The 23,549-nt window shown below is 48.0% G+C and overlaps 1 protein-coding gene across 1 annotated transcript in view; it reads left to right on the top strand.

Moving 5' to 3' along the window:
- The first annotated feature begins 641 nt into the window (after positions 1-641).
- The window catches only part of HDAC7 (histone deacetylase 7), a 258,212-nt gene continuing 235,304 nt past the window's right edge, over positions 642-23,549 (top strand). The window contains exon 1 of the mRNA XM_075061049.1: positions 642-806. Within this exon, the coding sequence (XP_074917150.1) occupies positions 788-806 (19 nt within the window). The 5' untranslated portion in view covers positions 642-787. The remainder of the gene's footprint in view (positions 807-23,549) is intronic.

Below are 23,549 nucleotides of genomic sequence, written 5' to 3'. Positions count from 1 at the left end.
ATCTGTAATATAAGGATAATAACCCTTCATCTCTGTCTTAATAATAATAAAAAATTATGTGACCTCCCCTTGTGTTTCATGCAGAGAATGGTGGGTTAACTCCAAATCAATATAATGTCAGCTTTACATGTTAGTTAACCCTACCCAAAGAAGATATTGAACTCTTTCCTCCTCCACTTCAAAAAAGGGAGAAAATGCTCTCTGATGACAACTTTCCCCCAGCCCACAAACACAAATTTTATTAGCTAAACCCTCTCAGATGCTGCATACCAGATTAGTAACATTTCGGTAACACATTGCTAACATTTGACTCATAGAAACTTGGAAGGCTGGAGTCGGGGGAGGAGGGGAGCACTTTGGATTCCAATTCCTTTTTGTTTTTTAAATGCCAAAACTTCTCTTTGCTTAATCAAAAAATGCTTTGCCTCTGACAGTTTCCATCATCTTGCATTGTGCCTGTGTTATGAGGGGTTGGTGGGGAGCGGGGCTATGTGTGGCCAAGAGAGGCACCCAGAACAGCTTAGCTAACTTTTCTTCTCCAAGTCTTTTTTTTGCTGCGTTCCCAGGGCCCGGTTGGCCAGGCTTTCTAGGTTTGATAAAGCATTTCCTTCCATTGTCATTCTATACGGCCTCTGGGCCCTTCTCTCAGTCCCTCCCCTTCTGCCTTCCTCTCTCTCTCTCTCTTACTGAACCTCAGTGAATCTTGTGATATAAAGAAAGCAACTGCCTCCCTTAAGAAACAGCTTGAACAATGAGACCTCATCTTCAAGGGCTTTAATTCCTTTGGATGCAAGGACTAAATCAGGGTGAGTAGTCTGCCTATTGTCCTGTTGGTTGCTGGATCTTCTGCAATTATGACTATGTTTCTGCCTGCAGTGAAGTAACTGTGAACATGGTAGGTGTTTTTTCCCCACTGTGGCTAGGTCCTGGGCTCCTCTCCTATTTCTCTTGTGTGGAGGAAGGGCAAAAGCTAAAGTTTCTAAGCATGTGAAAAACACTGAGCACTGCTTGCGATTGTGCTGAACTTTGGATTTATGGGAAAGAGTAAATTGTCCCTGCCAGATACAGTGGGCAAGATTCTGCTCTCAGTTACACCTCTGTAAATTCGGAGTCGCTCCATTGGCTTGCTGAACAGGCCCACCTGTGCAACTGAGCAGACTCTGGGTTTTCTGCAGGGCAGGAGGGATTCTTACTTCCTCAAAGTCTCAGAAAACAAAAACAAATATTATGCAATACAGCTGGGAGTGTGATCCTGAGCTGGGCTCTGGGAGGAAATCTTTCTCATTAGTACTGACAAGGTGTAATCCCAGATGCAGTGTTTTAAAGAACCTCAAAAAGAGATGCACCTGCGATGGAAAGCCCAGGATCATGTCAAGCAGAAAGACCTGGTAATCTGTGGATCTTAATATTCTGAGTTTAAGACACAAGGAGTTCAAGGGAAAGATGAGTTGTCTGGGCACAGCAGCCTTCTCCTGATGAAAACACATATCATGTCTGTTACCTGCCTTTAACAGACTCTTTTCCAGTCTGGCCTCATGTAAATTTGACCTATTTTGTATGTAACATATTATGACTGATTTTGTGTGTGAGATGGAATGAAAGGGAACTATAAGGGAGTCAAACTGAGACGCAGGAGAGGTTTTCAGTGACCTGAAGCTTAGCTGTGTTAGTATGGAAAGAAGACATAGTTCGCTATCAATGTTTGGGGAATGATCAACTTCACCCATTGCCACAGGAAACGCTAGGGCTCAACATCTGTGGCATCTCATGGTGCTAAAATACTTCTTCATGTGGCTCATAATCCACCAAACAGAGCAGATTTTGGAGACAGCTAGGTCAGCTGGGAGATATGGAGGGTAAATTCAAAGGGGGTTCATAGACATTAGGGGCCATTATAGATAATATAGGTCAGCCCAGCTCCCCCAGATGTCTTTTAGCTGCAGACTGCCATTGCTGCCTTCTAAGATGCCTATTCTTGCTTTTGCCACATCTCTTGTTTGGAATAAGGGACTGCGGAGTTCATCATCCTACTGGAGTGGAGCTTGTTGAACCAGCAAGACAGGGGAAGGGAGGAGTTGGAAAGTTTACAAAATATGATTTTGCGCAATGTGATGACTTGTAAAGACCCCACCATTTTCTCTGGAAACTTCCTTTATGTCTCTGACTTTCTACCACCTAAACCAGGCCCATATCTAGGGAAGGGAAGAATGGGATGGGATACAGGAAGTTATGAGTCAGACACCAGCTCCAGTTGTTCAAAATTCCCATCATTGCTCCTGGAGGCTAATCCTTATCCTGCCTGCAATGTCTGAAGGATGGTGAACACAGACAGAAAGGTGTGTGCTGGGAGGTTCCCCTCTTAGACATAATGGCATGTCTTTTGTTCTTTACAGAAGAAACCACACAGGCAGAGTTGGGTCCCAAATGATTGTGTTTACTAAATACACACACAACATGCTGCCCTAGCCATATACACACACTGCTGCTCTGACTGATTTCTGGTGATTTCTAACACAGAGAACACAGTGAGCACCACTAGAGGGCTCGCAAACTATTTAATGGGATGCTACTGAAATCCTGTACACTACCCATCTGTTGTCCCACATTCCTGTCCCCTTGCTTTGGGGTGGTGAACCCTTCTATCATTTAGGGAGGCAGGAGTCACTACAGCACGCAGAGATCTAACATTTTTATTGGCCTCCTTGTGGTATGGATAGACTCTTAGTGTCATTGAAAGGAACAGTCAGTGACTTGCATGTGAGATTAAGTCCCCACAGCAAACCTACAGTGAAAGCACAAAACCATAAAATGGTCATGGATTAAAAACTGGCTAGCTGATAAGTCTCAAAATGTAATTATAAACAGAGAAACATCATTGAGAGGGTGTGTAGCAAGGGGGGTCCTGCAGGGATCAGTTTTTGGCTCTCCAGTGTTTAACATTTTTATCAATCACTAGGGAAAAAACATAAAATCATCACTGATAAAGTTTGCAGATGACACAAAGTTTAAATGAGCAGTACATAAGATAGAGGACAGGACACTGATATAGAGCAATCTGGATTGCTTGGTAAACTGGGCACAAATGCATTTCAATGTGGCCCAGGGCCGGCGCTTCCATTTAGGCGACTGCCAGGATTTGTGGGGGCGGCAATTCAGCGGCGGGGGGTCCTTCTGCTCTCCGGGTCTTCGGTGGCAATTCTGCGGTGGGTCCTTCACTCGCTCCGGGACCTGCCACTGAAGTGCCCCGAAGACTGGGAGCGAGGAAGGACCCCCGCCTACGGAGCCAAAAACCCTGACGCTGCTCCTGGGACGCCCCCACCTCAGATCCCCACGTCCGGCTGCTCGGGGAGTGCATGGTGCGGAGCCTGCGGCTGAAGCCGGAGCGCTGGGAGCGCTGTGCAGGCAGCCCCAAGGTGCAGCCCCTGCTGCAGGGCTTCCTGGAGGGCGCCGCGAGGCAGCCGCTGCTGCTGCTGGTGACGCTGAGCCTGGTGGGGCAGCTGGAGCTCCGCACCAAGCTCCCTGCCAGCCCTGGCCGCAGCAAGGCCCTGTTCTTCCTGCGCAGGGGGCCCGGGCCGCTGAGCGCCCCACCCGGCCCCGAGGAGCTGCTCTACGGAGACCTACCTGCCTCCTCCCTGGAGCATTTCGCCGCCCTGGTGGAGGAGGTAAGGGGGCCGCGTGCGGGGAGCCCCGGCGCGGGGGCGGCTGGATGGGAGCCCAGGAGCAGCCCCTTCCCCTCCGCGGTTCTAGGTCCTGGCGGCTGGCAGGGACCTACCCCCGCGGCTGCCCCCCTTCTAGCCTTCCTCCCAGTCTCTAGCAGCCCAGGGAGCCAGCGAGGTGCCCAGCCTGGCCGTGCTAGTGCCCCAGGTCCCTGGGCGGGCCTGGCACCAGTAGGGAACCTCTCTAGTTCCCACCTTAGTTCAGAGATCTGTGACCCATCCCCACCCTCGAGGCTCTCTTCCCTCAGCCTGGCTGAGGAGCTGTAGCCTGGCCAAGCATTGGGGTTTTTTAGCTCAGGGAGCAGCAGCTCATGCATGGGGAAGCAGAGATTTCAGAGTCAGTCCCTGCTGCGGTGACTCACCTAGGGGTGTCCCCAGGGACACAGGTTACAGTGGTAAAAAATAAGTTGCTAAAGGGTTGTGTGCAATATTAAGGTAACATCAAGGAGAACAAGTTGCTAAGGGACAACAATGCAAAACTGGAACACACAACACAGTGTAACACCACGTATCTTGGTACCTCAGCCCCACACATCCCTGTTTCCAGATACCATCCATTCCCAGAGAAAAGCTGCTGTACTTATCCACACTCGCAGGCCACCCAGATACCCTTAACTCTGCCATCTGTAAGCCCCAGGCTAGCCCAGCAGGGAAGTGTTTACAAAATCAAAACACACCTGTAGACAGGGCCTGTTTAATGCCACTGTTCCTATGGGATCAATCTGTTTTTTTTTCATGGTTAGCTTGAATCCGGATTATTTGCGTTTAGGACTTGTCAAGAATCACAACTAATATTTCCTTTTTGTTTGTAACCTTAATATTGTGAACTAGAATATGTTACTAGTATTTTTCCCAATAGAGGTGTCACTTAAAGAATTTTTTTTAAATAAATATTTATTTTGAATGTGTTCAGTATGAATTTAAGATGGGAAATCTGCGCAATGATAAGAGTATATGTAGAAGTAGGTGTAAATGTGGCAGTATTTTGGAGTTGGCATTGTTATATTAAGACACTGAACCTTCATCTCACAGTTGTAGGCTACCAACCAAATATTTTGATTTGTGGGTAGCATATTGTTATAGCTGGATGCAATATTACATGCTCCAACTTTTGATGGGTTTCTGCAATTGTGTAGTTCATAATTGCAGCAGATTGCAGTGTTTGTGTGCTGTGACTTTTGTTTGTAAATGGTGACAGGTAGCATATGAGAGACTTGTAAGCTTCAGCTACTATGTAGATATTTTTTGGGTGTATGAATAATCTTGAGATGTCCCTGGGCTCTTGGTCATGTGTCCTGAGCAGGGTGCATTGCTGATCTCTGCCTGCATACTTTCTTTATGTAGCTTTTTGTTCGGAGCTGTTAAGCATGTTTCATGGCATTCCACGGAGGGTAGAGTTAAGGGTCTGGACTGTGGGACAGTAGCTGAGTGGACTGGTTGGCTGGGGGAATGGGCAGTGTGTGAGTGAGAGAGAGAAGGGAGGGGATGTAGGTGAATGGTTTTGTGCTGTGTTCTAGCGTGTGCATTTGGGTTTTGCGTCACTGTCCTCTCAGCCACCTGAACTGCTTTTTACAAAGTGTTTTGTGTTTGAATTCCGGGTTTTCTTGAAAATAGAGAGAGGTAGCTCAAGATAGGACTCAAGCAGGAGGCTCCTCTCCTCCTCTGTGCAGTCGCTTTGGCACCTGCTTGTGTGCGAGTGGGTGAAGCTGGGCTGGCACCAAGGGGCTGCATGGCCCCCTGGGGAACTCAGTGGCCAACCCCATATTATTCTTCTGGCACAGGGGGATTGTTTCAGGGCAGATCGAGGCAGGAAGAGACAGGGCCTGCACCCTAGGGATCCCCTGGTACACGTTGATGCCTATAGGGAATATGGCAGTAGGAGGTAGGGAGGCGCAAGCTAGGGCCTGTCTGCAGGCTGCTCTGACCTGTACTGTGGCCTCTCTGTCCCCTGCCTCCCGCAGCATCACATCAGGGAGGTGCCAAAGCCTCCCTTCTCTAGTCCCTGCACTGCACTCAGGAACCACCTGCCTCTAGAAAATGCCAACACTCAGGTTGATCATTCATGACGCTCTCTCTGTGTGAACAAACTGCACTATTGGCTGAATCAGCCATCTCAACACTGGGACAGGGCAGGCCCTTCCACCAGGGTGAAGCAGGCCATGCAGATGAGCCCACAGCTCTGTGGTGATGCCTCCTATGGGAACGCCTCTGCTTGTGTCACATGTGCTGTTCTTTGGCAGAGGGACTGAGCTGGGCCTGAGGGCAGTGCAGGCAGGGCCAGTGCAACCATTTAGGTGAGGCGCTGGGATTTGGGGGGCGCCATTTTCTTCAGCAGCAACCGCAGCGGACAGATCTTGGTCCTCCCTGGTCGCCGCCGGCATTTAGGCAGAGGGAGCTGGGGCAGGGGAGCATGGAGAGGGCTGCCTGCAGCAAGTAAGGGGGGGGGCAGCATGCAGGGGAACTCCCCACCCCAGCTCATCCCTGCCCCGCCTCCTCCCTGAACACGCTATAGCTGCTTCACTTCTCCTGCCTCCCAGGCTTTTGGCACCTAAGCTGATTGGCGCCGCAAGCCTGGGAGGCGGGAGAAGTGAAGCAGCCACGGCGTGTTCGGGGTGCTCGTGCTCGTATGCGGAGCAGGGGTGAGCTGGGATGGCAGGAGTGCCTCAGGGTGGAGGGTGGGGAGCTGCCTCGGGGTGGGGGGGCCTCAGGGCCGGAGGGTGCAAGGTCAAGTTTCGCCTAGGGCGCGAAACATCCTTGCACCGGCCCTGATGTGGCCAAATGTAAACTCATATATCTAGGAACAAAGATGCAATTGCCACTGACAGTAACAGTCAGGTATGAGATACTGACAATAAAATGGCTGCACCTAACTGGGTGAGGAATCTGGGCAAAGCCAAACAGAAACAACTAACATGTCTGAACACCAATGCAAGGAGCCTGGGTAACAAAATAGAGGAACTAGAATTAGTGGTGCATTAAGTGAAACCGGATATTATAAGGATAACAGAAACATGGGCGAATAGTAGCCATGACTGAAATACAGGTATAGAAGAGTATGTAGTGTTAAAGATAAAGGTGGTGGAATAGCACTGTACATTAATGATGAGGTAGATTGTAAAGAAGTTAGAAGTGATGGAATGTATAAAATGGAATCTGTTGGGGTCAAAATCACTTCGGAGAAGAAAGGTAACAGAGGTTCCAGTAGGATAGTACTTGGTGACTGTAACAGACCTCCCCCGGATTCAATTTGGATATGGAAAGAGACCTCATTAATGTTTTTAATGACATGAATACTACTGGGAATTGTGTGATTATGGGATACTTTAATTTCCTGGATAAATATGCTACTAATAGCTGACAGATTTCTTCACCACATAATCACCAAACTGACAAGAGCTAATGCCACTTTAGATTTAGTATTGGACCTCAGAGAAGAACTGGTTATGGAGGACAACTTTTGAGTGATCATGAGTTTCTTTAATTTAAACTAAATAAAAAAATAAACAAAACTAGTCTGCAACTAGGGTCCTTGATTCCAAAAGGCAAACCTTAAAAAATTAAGGGAAGTAGTCAGGGAAGTGGACTGATGAACTCAAGGATCTGAATGTGGAAGAGGCTTGGAATTACCTTAAGTTAAAGTTGCAGAAACTGTCTAAAGCCTGCATCCCAAGCAAAGAGACAAAAATTCATTGGGAAGGGTTGCAGACCAAACTGGATGAACAAACATCTCAAACGGGTGATTACGAGAAAGGAGAAAGCCTGCGAGGAATGGAAAACGGGATAGATTAGCAAGAAAATCTACCTCTTGGAGGTCAAAATGTATAAAGAAAAAGTGAGAACTGACAAAAGCCAAGCACAGTTGGACCTTACAAAGTACACTAAAATCAATTAGTAAATGGTTCTGCAGCTATATAAATAAAAATAAAACAAAGAAAGAAGAAGGGGGACTCCTAACCAATAAGGATGGTGGTGGACATTAAAAATAATCTAGGCATGGCTATGGCTCAACACTTAAATGAATATTTTGCCTTTGTTATTAATAAGGGTAATGAAGAGCTTGGGAGCAGCGTCAGGGAGGCTAATGGGAACGATGATATGGAAATAGAAATTACCATACCCAATATGGAAGCCAAACTCAAACAGTCAAACTGAGGGGCCCAGATAATCTCCATCCAAGAACATTAAAGAAACTGGCACATGAAATTGCAAACCTAATAGCTAGGATTTTTAATGAATCTGTAAACTTGGGGGTTGTACCTTGTGAGTGGAGAATTGTTAATATAGTTCCCTATATTTAAGAAAGGGGGAAAAAGTGATCTGGATAATTACAGGCCCGTTAGTTTGACCTCACTTGTACGCAAGGTTTTAGAACAAATTTTGAAAGAGAATAGTTAAGCACATAGCGGTAAATGGTAATTGGGATAAAATATAACACAGTTTTACAAAAGGTAGAGTGTGTCAGACTAACCTGATCTCTTTCTTTGAGAAGAGAACTGATTTTCTAGACAAAAGAAATGCAGTAGATCTAATCAATGTGGATTTCAGTAAAGCAGTGGTCGTCAATCTTTTTATGCAAAAGATCACTTCCTGAATTTAATATCAACCCAGGATCTACCCAATCCCTTCCCTGAGGCTCCATCCCTTCCCTGAGGCCCCGCCCCACTCACTCAATTCCCCCCCCCCCCCGTCACTCATCCTCACTCACTTTCACTGGGCTAGGGCAGGGAGCTGGGGAGCAGGAGTGAGGGGTGCAAGCTCCGGGAGGGAGTTTGGGTGCCGGAGTCTTATGGTCACACTGCACCTAATCTCATAGAATCCACTGGACATTTGCATCTGACGAACTGGGTATTGACCCACGAAAGCTCATGCTCCAATATGTCTGTTAGTCTATAAGGTACAACAGGACTCTTTGCTGCTTGGACATTTCATGAGTTTTACTTTATATTAATGTCATTTGTGGTTTATAGATCCAAAATCCTTCAGGGATTGTCACTAATCAGTGTAACATTCTTAACTATGAGGTGTTGTCACGAATCACCGGGATGATGCTTTGGAACTACTCCCTACGAAGCCAGTCAGGACTCTGGAGGAGCCTCCTCTCTCTGAGCATACAGTCTCCAGGGCAAGAAATTTACACAGCTTCGACCTTCCTGGGTCTGACCTCAGAGCATTCAGCATCCCCTTCCACACCATGAGCTTCCTGCAGCGAGTCCGCCCAGGGGAAGCCAGAGGGCCCTGTACCCCAACTCTGCAGTCAGACGTGACTCTCAGCCAGCTGATAAAACAGAAGGTTTATTAGTCAACAGGAGCACAGCGTAGGACAGAACTTATTAGCACAGAAATCAGTGATTTTTAGCCAAGCCCATCTTCGGGGGAGGGGAACCAGAGCTCTGGTCCTCCCCCTGGGCCCCAAGCCAGCTGAGACTGACTTGCTTCTAGCTGCCTGGCCCCTGCCCTGCCCATTGCTCCTCCAGCCTTTGTCTCGCTTCCCAGGGCAAGAGTCACTTGGTTGCATCCCACTTCTGGGTCTCAGGTTACAAAGGGGTGACCATAGTATTGATGCAGGCAGCTGGAGCAACCCCCACAAAAGTCACACATGCTTTGTCCCGCCACTTAGTTGTTGCTGCAATACACAGGGAAACTGAGGCACACACAGCATTCATGCACAACAGTAAGACTCATGTAGGCTCACATACAACATAACAAGGGAAAATCCCCAATTCATCACAGGTGTGTAGGAATGAGAGGTGCAAGCTCTGGGAGGGAGTTGGAGTGCAGGAGGGGGCTCCAGGCTGGGGCAGCGTGTTGGGGTGCAAGAGAGAGTGAGGGGTGTGGGCTCTGGGAGGGAGTTTGGGTGCAGGAGGAGGCTCCAGGCTGGACAGAGTGTTGGGGTGCAGTAGAGAGTGAGGGGTGCAGGCTGTGGGAGGGAGTTTGGGTGCAGAAGGTGACTCCAGGCTGGGACAGTGGGTTGGGGTGCAGGAGGGAGTGTGAGGTGCAGGCTCCAGCTGGGAGGTGCTTACCACAGGTGGCTCCTGGTCAGCGGCACAGCGGGGCTCAGGCAGGCTGTTTGCCTGCTGTGGCCCTACGCCGCTCCTGGAAGCTGCTGGCTGCTGGCACGTCTCTGCACCCTTACGGGGGAGGCGGGCAGTGGGTCTCTGTGTGCTGCCCGCCCCCGCAAGTGTTGCCCCCGTAGCTCCCATTGAGGATGGTGCTGGGAGTGGGAGGCAGCACATGGAGCCGCCTTCCTCCCTCCTACCCCAGGGCCACAGAGACGTGCCAGCAGCCAGCTGCTTCCAAGAACAGCATGGGGACACAGCAAGCTGCGCCGCCAGACTTTTAGCGGCCCAGAGATCAAAATCAACTGGCAGAAACACCAGGATGGACCAATTGATCATGATTGATGGGTTGGTGACCACTGCAGTAAAGCATTTGATACATTTCTACATGGAAAAAGAACAGGAGTACTTGTGGCACCTTAGAGACTAACAAATTTATTTGAGCATGAGCTTTCGTGGGCTACAGCCCACTTCTTCGGATGCATAAACTGGAACATACAGCAAGAAGATATTTATACATTCAGAGAATATGAAAAGGTAGAAGTAGCCATGCCAACTGTAAGAGGCCAATCAACTGAGATGAGCTATCATCAGCAGGAGAAAAAAAACCTTTGAAGTGATAATCGAGATGACCCATAGAAGGTGTGAGGAGAACTTAACATGGGGAAATAGATTCAATTAGTGTAATGACCCAACCATTCCCAGTCTCTGTTTAAACCAAAGTTAATGATCATAATGCATATTAATTCAAGGTGCAGCAGTCTCTCTTTGGAGTCGTTGTTGAAGTTTTTTGTAGAAAATTGCCACCTTTCAGTCTGTCGAGGAGTGGGTTTAGAAGAGTTGAAGTGGTTCTCCCATTGGTTATTTGAATGTTAAGGACCTGTCGATAGTTAAATTTGGGTCCATTTATTTCTTATTGCATAGAGATTGTCGGTTTGGCAAGACTGTTAGATGGCAAGAAGGGAGCATGATGCTGGCACTGAAGCATATACAACGTTGCTGAGATGATGGCAGGTGAACGAGCCCCTGTATGACGTGGCTGATGGACTTAACGGTCCTAATGATGGTGTCACTTTGAAATAGATAATGTGGACAGCAGTTGGCAATTGGGAATTGTTGCAAGGATAGGTTCATGGGTACGTGTTTAGTGATGGGGTAGAGGTTGCTGAGGTAGGATATGCTCAGGTGGGAGGCTGTCTGTAAACGAGGACTGGTCTGTCTCCCAAGATCTGTGAGAGTGAGGGATCATCTTTCAGGATAGGTTGTAGATCTTTGATGATGCGTTGGAGAGGTTTTAGTTGGGGGCTGAAGGTGACGGCTAGTGACGTTCTGTTATTTTCTACATGGGAAATTATTAGTTAAATGGGAGAAAATGGGGGTTAATATGAGTCAATACTGTGATGCAGTTGCAAAAAAAGTAAATGCAGTTTTGGTTTAGCTTATCAGAGGCATAGCACACAAGTCAGGGGAGGTGATAGTACTGCTCTGTTTAGCCCTGGCTAGTCCTCAGCTGGAGTGCTGTGTTCAATTTTGACCCCCGCTGTATAGAAAGGATGTAGAGAAACTGGAAAGGATCCAGAGAAGAGTGACAAAGATGATCAAATGCAAGCCATATGAGCAAAAGGCTGAAGGAACTGGATATATTTAGTTTGGAAAAGAGAAGATTAAGGGGGACATGGTAGCAGTTGTCAGATACTTGAAAGACTGCCCTAAAAAGACGGAGAAAATTGTTCTGTCTTGCCACAGAGGGCAGGACAAGAGGCAATAGGTTCAAACTACAGCACAGCAGATTTAGAGTAAATCTCAGGAAAAACTTCCTAACTGTAAGAACAGAAGGGCAATGGAACAAACTGCCTAGGGAAGTCACGGAAGCTCCTTCACTGGAGGTTTTCAAAAGGAGGCTGGACAGCCATCTGTCTGGGATGGTTTAGACACAACAAATCCTGCATCTTGACAGGGGGTTAGACTAGATGACACTTGTGGTCCCATCTAACCCTGTGGTTCTATGATTCTATGAGTCTATGAGAATTGAAAGGTGAGTAAGGAACTAGTTAAAGGGGAGACTACAACAGTCCATGCTTAATAGTGAACTATCAGGCTGGAGGAAGGTTACTAGTGAAGTTCCTAAAGGATCAGTCTTGGGACAAATCCTATTTAACATTTTCATTAAAGACCTTGGCACAAAACATGGGTGTACACTAATAACATTTGATGATGACACAAATTTGGGAGGTACTGCCAATAGAGAGAGAATGACCAGGACAGCACACAAGAAGATTTGGATGACCTTGAAAACTAGAGTAATTGAAATGGAAGGAAATTTAATAGTGCAAAGTGCAAGGACTAACAACAAATGTTTTTGCTATAAACTGGGGACATATCAGCTGGAAGCAACAGATGAAGAGAAAGGCCTGGGTGTATAAGTCTATCTCAGGACGACTATGAGCTGCCAATGTGATGAGGCTATGAAAAAGGCTAATGCAGTCCTAGGATACATCAGGCAAGGTATTTCCAGTAGAGATAGGGAAGTGTTATTATTAGGTATTTGTGAGACCTCACCTGGAATACTGTGAGCAATTCTGGTCTCCCATGTTTAACAAAGATGAATTCAGAGTGCAACAGCTGCAGAGAAGAGCAACTAGGATCATCTGAGGAATGAAGAACCGACCTTATGAGAGGAGACTTCATGAGTTTGGTTCATTTAGCCTAACAAAAGGAAGACTGAGGGGAGATGCGATTGTGCTCTATAAATACACCAGAGGAATAAACACCAGGGCGGGAAAGGAGTTATTTAAGTTAAAGGCCAATGCTGGCACAAGAACAAATGCATCTAAACTGGCTATCAACAAGTTGAGGCTTGAAATTAGGTGAAGGTTTCTAACCATTGGAGAAGTGAAGTTCTGGAACAGCCTTCCAAGGGAGCAGTGAGGCAAAAAAACCAAACTTGTTTTAAAACTGAGCTTGATAAGTTTATGCAGGGGATATATTGATACCCTACACACTATTGTAACAATTTTTGTACAAAATATGCTTGTGAGGTATCATTTGAAAACTAATGATCATTCATATTCCTTAATAGTCATCAACACTAATTGATCATTAATAATGATCATCACTGATGATTAATATTCTTGTGTGGTGTATGCATATGATGTGTATTATAGTCGTGAATATGTGCTGGAATTATGACTAAAGGGTGTGTAACTCAGGTGTGTCAAGGGGAGTTATTTAATAGGTCTATTCTAAACAAAAGAATGTGTGTTTACCTCAATTTGCATATACATTGTAAATAGGACCATCAAAGCAGCAGGGATGGCAGGAAACAGAACAATTTGCTTTTCAGCCAACACAAGTGGGGAAAGAAAGAGCAGGGAGTGTCCTTCACCATCTAACTCCACGTCACCTTCTTCCCAGCATGAATAAACTTTCCTTTGAGAGGTAACCCTCAGAAGAATCCATTTCAAAGGTTTATGGGTCTATAAAGAGGGACTGAACCTCAAGTGAGAAACAATTGAATCAACTGATTGTATACAATATTACTGTATTAAAATAGTATATAGTGAGGTCTTTTATGAAAGCCTATGAGACAGTAGTGATTCATATCACTGTAAAATATATGTATTAACACTGTATAAAGAATTATGGGTACTTAATAATATTATGCTTTACAGTCTGTGTCCAAACAAAGGGACAGACAGGTTCCCCTCCAGACAAGAGAGAAGGCAGATATCTCCTGTCTCCAGTGAAATTAAGCAAGGTGTGACCAGAAACAATGGAAGCTCCATTTACATAGAAATCAGCAGGGGAATGGGAAGCCCTTAGGAAGGGAAGAGCAGCATGAGGTCATTCTGCCCACTGAAACAATGGCCCCAGCTACACGACGCATGAAAATCGATTTTAGATACGCAATTTCAGCTACGAGAATAGCGTAGCTGAAATCGAATACCTAAAATCAAGTTACTCACCCGTCTTCACCGCGCCGAATCGATGTGCGCGGCTCGCCATGTCGAATCCGGAACTCCGTTTGTTTTGGTGGAGTTCCGGAATCGATGTAAGCGCGCTCTGGGTTCGATATATCCCCGTCTAGACGAGACGCGATATATCGAACTCCGAGCTTTCGATTTTAACGCGCCGAAATGGCGCGTCGTATAGATGTGGCCAATGTCTTTGAACTTTGGGAGATATAAGCAAAGACAGAAGTCAACTTTTGGTATCCATCACTAAACAGACACAAGAGGCCAGAGCTTTTGCAAGCTGAGAAAGATATGTCATTTGACCAAAGGAGTGAAGGGGGAGTTGAAGTCTGAGGAAACTGAATATAGGTGAGATGTGTTCCATTCTATGCATCCAAAGAAGTGAGTTGCAGCTCACGAAAGCTCATGTTGAAATAAATTTGTTAGTCTCTAAGGTGCCACAAGTTCTCCTGTTCTTTTTTTGAATATAGGTGAGAACCTGTCTTGAACCAAGCTTGTATAATCTTCGTAGATTAAGTTTTAGACTTTTACATGTGTGTTTTCACTTTTATGTCCTTTCAAACTTTATTCCTTTTACTTGGCATCACTTAACCTATGTCCTATTATCAATAAAATTGCTTTACGATTAATCTAAACCTCAGTGCTGTGTTTGAATTAAACTCCAGTTAATGTGGCAAACTGGTGGGTTTTTGTATCTTTAGAGGAACAAATGAACCTTATTAACAACTGAACAAATGAACTGTCCAGGAGGGAGCTGGACATTCCAGAGCACACAGTTTTGGGGAAATTCAGGACTTGGAGTGTGTTGGAGTCACCCTCCTGTTTGTAACCAAGGCTGGTGGAATCCAGAGAGAGGGTGTGGGGCCATAGACAGGCTGCTGGGGTCAGAGTTGCTGAACTAAGTCTGTCTAGTGGCAGGGCCAGCTCTACTGTTTTTGCCGCCCCAAGCAGCATGCCGAATTGCCGCCACAGACGGCAGGGGCAGTCCGTGAGCCATAGGGCGGCATGCATGTTTCTGCAGCGGCGGCAATTCGGTGGCAGCTTCTGTCTTCAGCAGGAAGACAGAAGCTGCGCCGCCGTGGACAGCTGAACATAGAAGCTGCCACCGAATTGCTGCCGCCGCGGAAATGCACATGCCGCCCTAACGGCACACGGACTGCCACCACCGTCCACCGGGGCAATTTGGCACTCTGCTTGGGGGTGAAAACACACAGACTGCTGCCCCTTGCAGATTGCCGCCCCAAGCATCTGCTTGGAATGCTGGTGCCTGGAGCCGGCCCTGTCTAAGAGACAGACACTCAGGGTATGACGTGGATGCTTGTTGCTGACTCTAAGCATTCCAGGCAGAAAGCTACAGAGGCAAAGCATTATGAGTAAGGCTACATTTTATTCATGGGTATTTTTAGTAAAAGTCATGGACAGGTCACGGGCAGTAAACAAAAATTCAGGGCCCGTGACCTGTCCATGACTTCTACTATATACCCCTCACTAAAACTTGGCGGGGGGGGACTCTTCCCAGGAGCACTGCGGGTCCTAGGGGTGTGGGGCCCAGGTGCTGGGGTGGGAGCATGTAGCCTGGGACCTCCACTGGTGCTGGAGGGGTGGTGGGCAGCAGTGCATGGCCTGGGACCCCCACTGGTGCTGGGGGGAAGGGGACTGGCAGGGCTGTCAGGCTCCCTACCTGGCTCCACGCCTCCCCCTCAGCAGCAGCAGAATTTGGATGTGGGAGGGGCCAGGGAGTTGGGGCATGGGACGGGAGGCTGTGTGTGGAGGCTGTGCTGAAGGCCAAACTTTCCACTGTAAGGCATGCAAAGCACAAGGTAACTGCTGTCAATGCATACCCTGGCTCTAGGACAAAGTTGCTATTTAAAAATCATTCCCCTTATTACACTGAAGTGCAAGCCAGAACATAATCAATATCCCTAGCTAGTCAATGAACCGGTTTGCTGTTCCTGCCATGGTGAGTGTGGCCCAGCTGCATGAGCAACTTGTGGGCAACCCACTTTGGGAGCACAGATGGGTGGGTGGACAATGCCCCACCCCAGCAACATGGATGGTGTTTGGAGACCAGGGACCAGTGTTAAGCCTCCTTAAGTCTGGTCTTTGTCTAAGGTGGCTCTGGGGAGGGGTGTGTGTTGCAGCCATGAGAGACCACAGGAAACCCAGCTCCCCACCCTCACCCCCGTCCCTTAACTCTGCTGATAGCAGTCGCCCTGGGCTTGCAGATTCTGAGTTCAATGCCAATTCCTGCACCCAAACCACTGGCATGTTAGGGACACCTTGGTTGAGAGACCCGGAACTCACCTTGGGCGAGGGATCATATGCTCTATTCTTTGCGGTACAAGTACTTGTAATGAAAACGTCCACCATCTCCTCTAGGCGACCCTATGTGATATGAGTCTGTTGAGGGTAACAGAGGCAGCAAGGGAGCCGATGCTGCAAGCATCTGGGTACGGACCTCGTTCTTATGCTGCGTACCACAATGGTACTAGCAGAGTTAATGCTGGAGTGGGATGGGAAAATGTCCTACTATGGTGGAAGAAATAAGGCAGCCCTCCCCAGAAACCTTCTGCAAAGGATTGCAGAGTATCTCTCTGAAAGTTTCCTGGAGATCTCCATGGAAGAATCCTGAGCCATCACTGTGCACATAAACAGTCTTTTCTAGGGGACACCCTCTGCATAGCTGCAGTGGCCACTGGCAAGCAGCTACTCACTGCACCTCATTGTTTTCTCATATTAAGCATAAACTATAAGAGCATGTAACCGTTACAGTGTGCTTGCAATTCTATACTCATCAGAGGTGCCTTCTCCAGCATTACACTCAGACACGATGCTGTCCTGCATCTGGCTGGACTGCTCTGGGGTTAAAAATAGCTCCTGGCTCTCAGGGAGAATGGATACCCTACTTGCCTGTCTCCCATTTTCCTCCTCCTTCAGAATATCCTCCTCGATGTTGCCTGAGGTAGACAAGGACTCAGACTCCTGTGAGGTAGCCATGCTGCATTTGGGGTAGTGGTGGGGTCACTGCTGAGAATCAAATGGAGCTCATGGTAGAAGCAGCATGTTTGCGGTGCACAACCAGAATGACGGTTCATCTCCCTTGTCTTCTGGTACGCCTGCTGAAGTTCTTTGATTTTGACGTGGCACTGCTGCATGTCCCTAGTGTAGCCCTTCTCCTCCAAACCCTGCAAGGCTGTCCTTACCCATATGGAAAGCACGCAGCTGCGTAGGGTGCCCTGCATAGCTGCATGCTGCTCCACCCCTGCTCCGCCTCTTCCCCAGGGCCCCCATCCCTGCTCCACCCTGCTCTTCCCACCCCATCCCCAGCCCTGCTCCCACTCCCCCGAGCTCTGTAGCAGGGCCGGGTCTGCGCTCACCGGCGATGGGAAGTGCAGAGACCTGGCCCCTGCCACGTTGCCGGTGAGTGCTGGAAGGTGGTTTCCCCCATGCCCCTCCAAGCCAGCACTGCCCCTCCCGTGGAGGCCTGGGGCCTGCCCCCTCATCTGGGGGGCTGCGTAGGGCCCCAGAATAGCTAGGGATGGCCCTGAAACCCTGTGTGATCTTTTCGTAGATGTTAGCGTTTCTATGTCTGGATAGGAGCTGTGGCTGCACAGACTCTTCTCTCCACAGTCAGACCAATAAGATTCTCCACCTCCTAATTACTGTAGCCTGGAGTGCATTTGGGGCATTGAGTCACCATGATCAACTGGGCTGCCAAGCTCTCCACGCTGATCAAACAGTAAATGGGAATTCAGAAGTTCCTGGGGCTGTAAGAAGGGAGGGGATGTTTCCTGTGTACCTGGCTGCTGTGCAGTGGAGTTAAAAACAATCTCCAGAGCAGTCACAGTGGAACACTTTCTGGAAGCCAGCTGTGTCAATTTACACAATGTTGCATCTACATTGCCTCTCTGTCGACCCAGCAACATTGAATTAAGCACGACACCTCTTGTGGAGGTAGAGTAATTAACTCAACATAACAAGCAACTTACATCAGCAGAAGGGACCTGGTCTGTCGCCCTAAGTTTGTAGCATAGACTGCTTCAATTGCCCCTTCAACTTCACTTTATGCGTCCATCTATCCTTGTCAGTGTCCTCCCCTGAGGTTGGATCTCTGCCAGACTGGCTGTAGCTGTGCTCTTTGACTGCTCCCTGGACAGGTCCCTTCACCCAGACTTGAGCCAGAGCCTGCAGTGGCACTTCCTTGCAGCCCAGCTCTGCACTCACCTTCCAGCAAGCCAATCACCTGTTCATTAAGGAGTCACTTGCCCCCCTCTGAGCAGAGTTCAGCTTCCCTTTTGAGCAGGTTATTATGCTAGCTCTGTAGACAGTTGGGACACTTGGGGAAGAGAGGACAGTTTCTTCTGCCTGCCTGCCTCCTAATCTATCAGGGCTCTGGGGATGTGGGACTCAGACCTACCCCCCTCAGAGCACTGACTCTGGCATGTGGAATGGGGCGCCATAGAAAGCAGGACTGTGGACTAGAAGCAGCACAGTCTTCAGCCAGAGCACTAACTCAGAGTCAGGAAACTTGGGCAATATTCCCAGCTGATCTTCCTTTGTACAGTGCTTCAATACAGGTTCAGTATATAAGGCTTTCGTTTCAACAGTACAACACAAAACCATCTCGAGCCCCCACCCAGTGACCTGGGACAATTGCACACCACCCCCTGGGTGCCTGTAAGAGGCAATACTTCTCCTCTCGCAAGCACAGAATCTGAATGTAGCAAAAAAAGTTTAATAAAAGGAGGGAAGTAACCCAGCATTAAATTGGGAAAACACTGCAAACAGGGTTCATAAACAAACCATGAGCAAAAGACCCATCTCCAAGTAAGTTGGGCAGTGTCCTTTTCCCTCAGGTTCTTATGTCCAGCAACCAAAAGTCCCTTTAACGTGTCCGTCCCTTCTCTGCATCCCACTAACAGTTGTTGTTCTTGGTCAGGGCAGACCCAGAGTTCAGAGGTGCATCTGCAGAGTTCACCTCCCACCCTGTGTGGAGGGTAAGAGGCACCTTACTCACTTCACTGCCCTGGCACTCACTCACCATTCCTCTTTGCTGGCTGCCCTGCTGACCAATCACCACACTTCTCTGCAGGGCTCCTCTCCTCCCCTTACTAACCAATCACCGTGCCTCTCTGCTGGCCACTCTGCCAGCCAATCACTGGGATGTGCTCAGGTCTCAACACCTAACAAAGCTCTCAATGATTTCAGCTGTTAGTGAGGGGAGCATCAATACTGGTAAACCCTGAGCAGTCTCTTGCATCAGAGACACTGTCTCAAGCAATGTTTAACACTTAGACCTAGATATCTGTGGTGTGTAACAAGACTCTCAATTGAGTCTTAACCAGCTGTTATTACACAGAGGAGAGAGGAAGGGTCAAATAGTAGTATCTAAAACTCCCCCCTACCATCCCAAGCTTTGGAACCCATGTCCCCTGCCTAGCGAGTGCCATTTGGTTGAGGGTAAGTCCCTCAATTGGGGTATGCCAAGCACAGTTTTGCTGCCTTTGATTACCACAACAAGGATAACAACTCTTAATTACTCCTGCCCCAATAACAAGGAGACTGGGGATCCAACACCAGCCAAAAGTGATCATTTGGGCAAGCAATCCCATTATGCTGAGCACCTAGGCAGGGTTGGTGTGCCCATGCAAATGAGGTCAGCGCCTGAAGTCCTCTTCCACAGATCATCACTGTGTGTCAAAGGAGAATTGGGGAGGGAGCATTGGCCTGCTAAACCCAGGGTTGTGAGTTCAATCTTTGAGGGGGCCATTTAGGGAACTGGGGTAAAAATCTGTCTGAGGATTGGTCCTGCTTTGAGCAGAGGGGTAGACTAGATGACCTCCTGAGGTCTCTTCCAACCCTGATATTCTATGATTCAGACTCTGCTTACAGTTAGATGGGCTAGTAGGCAATCAATGTAGTTAGATTAATGCAGTGAGAATTCAGGCACTGCATTACTTAAGCCAATCGTTTCTGCCTCCATCATCTGTCCCATAATGCCCCACTCTGGTCACTGCTGTGAACTCTGCTGCCTAGGGATCACGTAGACAGGAAACCCCCCCATCTCCTTGAAAGCCTTGGGAATTTTTGAAATTCCTTTCCTGTCTGCCTGGCTTGGTGAGCACACCTAGATGCTCTCCATTGTTGAGTGTAACTGCACAGCTGATCATGCTGGCTACATGGTCCAGATGCGCTCCTACCTGGAATAGACAGGAGATATTAGATCTTGTGTGCTTTTGGGAAGAAGAGGCTGTGCAGGCACAGCTCCAATCCAGCTGTAGAAACATTGACATCTACAAGCAGATTGCATGGGGGATGCAGGAGAAGGGCTATGACAGAAACCAACAGCAGTGCCATGTGAAAACTAAGAAGCTGCAGCAAGTGTACAATCAGTCCAGTGCCAAGCCATAGATCTGCCAAGAGCTGCATGCCATCCTCAGTCAGTGGAGACCTCACTTCCACCCCCAAGAGCCCCATGGATGCTTCCAAGGAGCCCAAGTGACAGGCCCCTGTCATGAACAGGGAGGAGGAGGAGAAGGAAGAGGAAGAGGAGGAGGAGTATGGGGGCAGGAGATTGGGGCATCCTGCTGTGCAGCAAGCCAGGACCTGTTTTTGACTCCACTGCAATCCAACCAATCACACCAGTCAAGCATAGGTGAGCCCAATGCAGGGGTTGGAACCTCAGGTAAGTGTGCAATTTACTTTGATATTACAGGGATGGCTCCTCCAGAGCAGCAGGATACATCTTTTGATTTACTCATTTTTACATGTGCTAGAAAAGGTAGTGGAACAACCAAAAGAGAGAGAGTTGCTATTTGCTTTTCATTTCCCTCTAGAATTAGGCAGTGGGGGCTATGTGGAGCAGTTTGTTTACGTGCAACAGGATGTCCTGTGAATTCTCCATAAAGATCTCAATAACATTTTCATGGAGAGACTCTGCAATCCTTGGCCGAAGGCGAGCTTCTCCCATTGGCATAGGTACTCCATGTCCCTGAGAGGCAGTAGCTATGTTGATAGGAGAAGCCCTTCCATTGACATAGCGCTGCCTACACTGTGGGTTAGGTTGGCATAACTGCATTTTTCACACCCATGAGAGATGTAGTCACACCAACATAAGTTGCCAGTGTAGACCAGTCTATTCCTTTGGCTATGTCTACATTACCATTTAAAGTGCAAAAAGTCCCTTTTTTGCGCTAAAACCATGAGAGCGTCTACACTTGTTAATGACTTTTTGCAGTGAAACTGAGAAGTTTCACCGCAAAAAGAAAACCACCTTCATGAGAGGCATATAGATCTTACCGCTGTTCTTTTGGCACTGTTGTGAAAGTGAAGACGTTCTACCAGCATAAACACCTTTTGGCCTCCAAAGGATATCCCAAAAGTGACCACTCTGGTCAGCATCTCCACTGCTCTGATGCCAAATAAATGGATGTCCACCCCTCCCTCTGTAAGCCCCGTAAAGTTTGAAACTCGCTTTCCCTTTCCTTGTAGATATGGCAGGGAAAGCAGCCAGATGCGGGGGGGGGAGGGGGGGAGCGTTAAAAAAAATACCATGAAAGAAACGGAAGTAATGGGGCTGCTGGGACATGAAGCAGGGCAGCACAAGGCACTGAGCAGGGACCCAGAATGCCTTCCGCTCGCCTCCCCCTTTCCACAAGACCTATCAAAAGAGCGGTACCATGGGATAGCTGCTCTACAGCGCTGCTCTCACTAGTGATGGTGATGGAAGTGCTGGTAGTGTAAACACTTTTGGACACCTGAGGAATTGAGTGAGTACACAAACCAGTGCTTTACTTTCACCAGTTCCCTATCACTGGTGAAATTTACAGTGCAAAACCTCAGTCAGTGTAGACATACCCTTAGAAATATCAGGAATATGAAGTCTTCTCTTCTCTGCTTTTTTTGGTCAGTCACTTTGGAAGATTTGACAACGGAATTGTGAGTTTATTGTCAGCCCTTAACTGACGGGACGGCTGTGTTGTTTTTATAACAAGGAAAGCGCGCTCCATCTCTTTGTCAGGTGCTTCAGTTTGTTATTTATAACAACAAAGGTTTTTAAACAGACTGACTAAAAATCACTCTTCTCAAATATTCAGGTTTCACTTCTGTGATTCCAGTGGTGTCATAATCCCAGTAGTCCTCCAGTCACCCATAATCTTCCAGGAAAAACAAGTTAGACAAAACAGAGCTAAATTTCTAAGGTAAAATATAAGCAGGAACAAGAAAAATATTAAAGGCCACATAGGGATATTCTTTCTCACATGGAGTCTCAGAGTCTTACTGCATAAATAGTCCCAGTGAACATATGATGCAGGAATCAGCATCTTATTCAGCAGCTACAAGAGGATAACAGTCTGGCCCTTAACTAAACACTTTCAGGCCTTCTGCATAAATCATAATGGAAGGGGTGGGAGGAGGAAAGGGGAGAGGCATAAATCCCAATGAAGTTTCCCCTGCAGCTCATTTTTAATTCATTTTGCCTTCCTGTGGGTTTGGCTGGGACCACAGCAGGTATGGAAAAGGTGGTGGGGGTAAAAAAATCAACATTTCAAATTTTTGAAAAATTTTGATCAGCTCTGATTTGAAATCCTATGAGGAAGCTTATCTTCCTAGATTTCCAGCCCAATTCAAAGCAAAGAGCACAAACCTTCCTCCATCCCAGTGCTTCTGAATTTGTACATTTCACCCATCGCCAGCAGTCCTTACACATGAGACTGCTTCTGAATCCAGCAGCAACAAACTACCTCTGGCTTAGCTGAAAATGTACATGCAGGCTTATGGACGTTAGCAATGGACACTAGACCAGGTAGAGGTCAATACGAGCCATGGCTGCTTCATACCACAGGGTTTCTAATAAAATAAGAGGAGCCAGTACATTCTCACCTTAACAATCTCACAATCACATTAACTAGACAAAGGGGCTTAGATCAAAACGTGACATGTTATTACACAAATGACTCTATAATTTGAGTGGACAATCCAATGGAGCCATTGTCCTGCTGTCCTTGTCAGACTTTTCTGGGGCAGCAGCTGGGGTGGCGGTGGTGGGGAGGGCAGTTCAACAAATGCAGAGAAAACCTTCAGACCTGGGGGGAAGATTTCCAAAGGCACAGGCAGGCCTCCAGGTCCCATTGACTTTCAATGGGAATTTGGCACTTAACTTTCCATTTGTGCCTTGGAAAATCTTCCTCCAGAATCTTTGTGGATCCACGTGTGTGAAAAAGCCCTGGTTTCCCTTTGTATTAGCCTCCTGCATTCTAGAAGCCCATGCCTTCTCTTGGCATTTATCCAGTGTGGACACTGGCCAGGTTTTCAATGGATAGATTTTTTCAGGGACGTTGCATGCATCCTCCTGGAGAATGGCACAACAGCAGCAGGCACTGTCTTATCTTCCTGGCCAGGACTGTGATCAGGGCCGGTGCAAGGATGTTTTGCGCCCTAGGCGAAACATCCACCTTGCGCCCCCCCCGGTGCCCCCGCCCTGAGGTGCTCCCCCCCGCGGCAGCTCCCCACCCTCCGCCCTGAGGCGTCCCCCTGCATCAGCTCCCTATCCCCCACCCTCTGCCCTGAGGCACCCCCTCTGCCTCAGCTCACCCCCGCTCTGCGCATGAGCATGAGCACCCCAAGCACGCCGTCGCTGCTTCACTTCTTCCGCCTCCCAGGCTTGCAGTGCCTAAGCTGATTGGCGCCGCAAGCCTGGGAGGCAGGAGAAGTAAAGCAGCCACTGCATGCTCAGGGAGGAGGTGGGGCATGGGTGAGCTGGGGCGGGGAATTCCTCTGCATGCCGCCCCCCCCCCCCCCCC

This window comes from Chelonoidis abingdonii, chromosome 26, assembly GCF_003597395.2.
Source record: "Chelonoidis abingdonii isolate Lonesome George chromosome 26, CheloAbing_2.0, whole genome shotgun sequence".
Lineage (NCBI taxonomy): Eukaryota > Metazoa > Chordata > Testudines > Testudinidae > Chelonoidis > Chelonoidis abingdonii.
The sequence above is the reverse complement of the archived record's forward strand: the minus strand, read 5'-3'. Positions and strand labels throughout refer to the sequence as shown.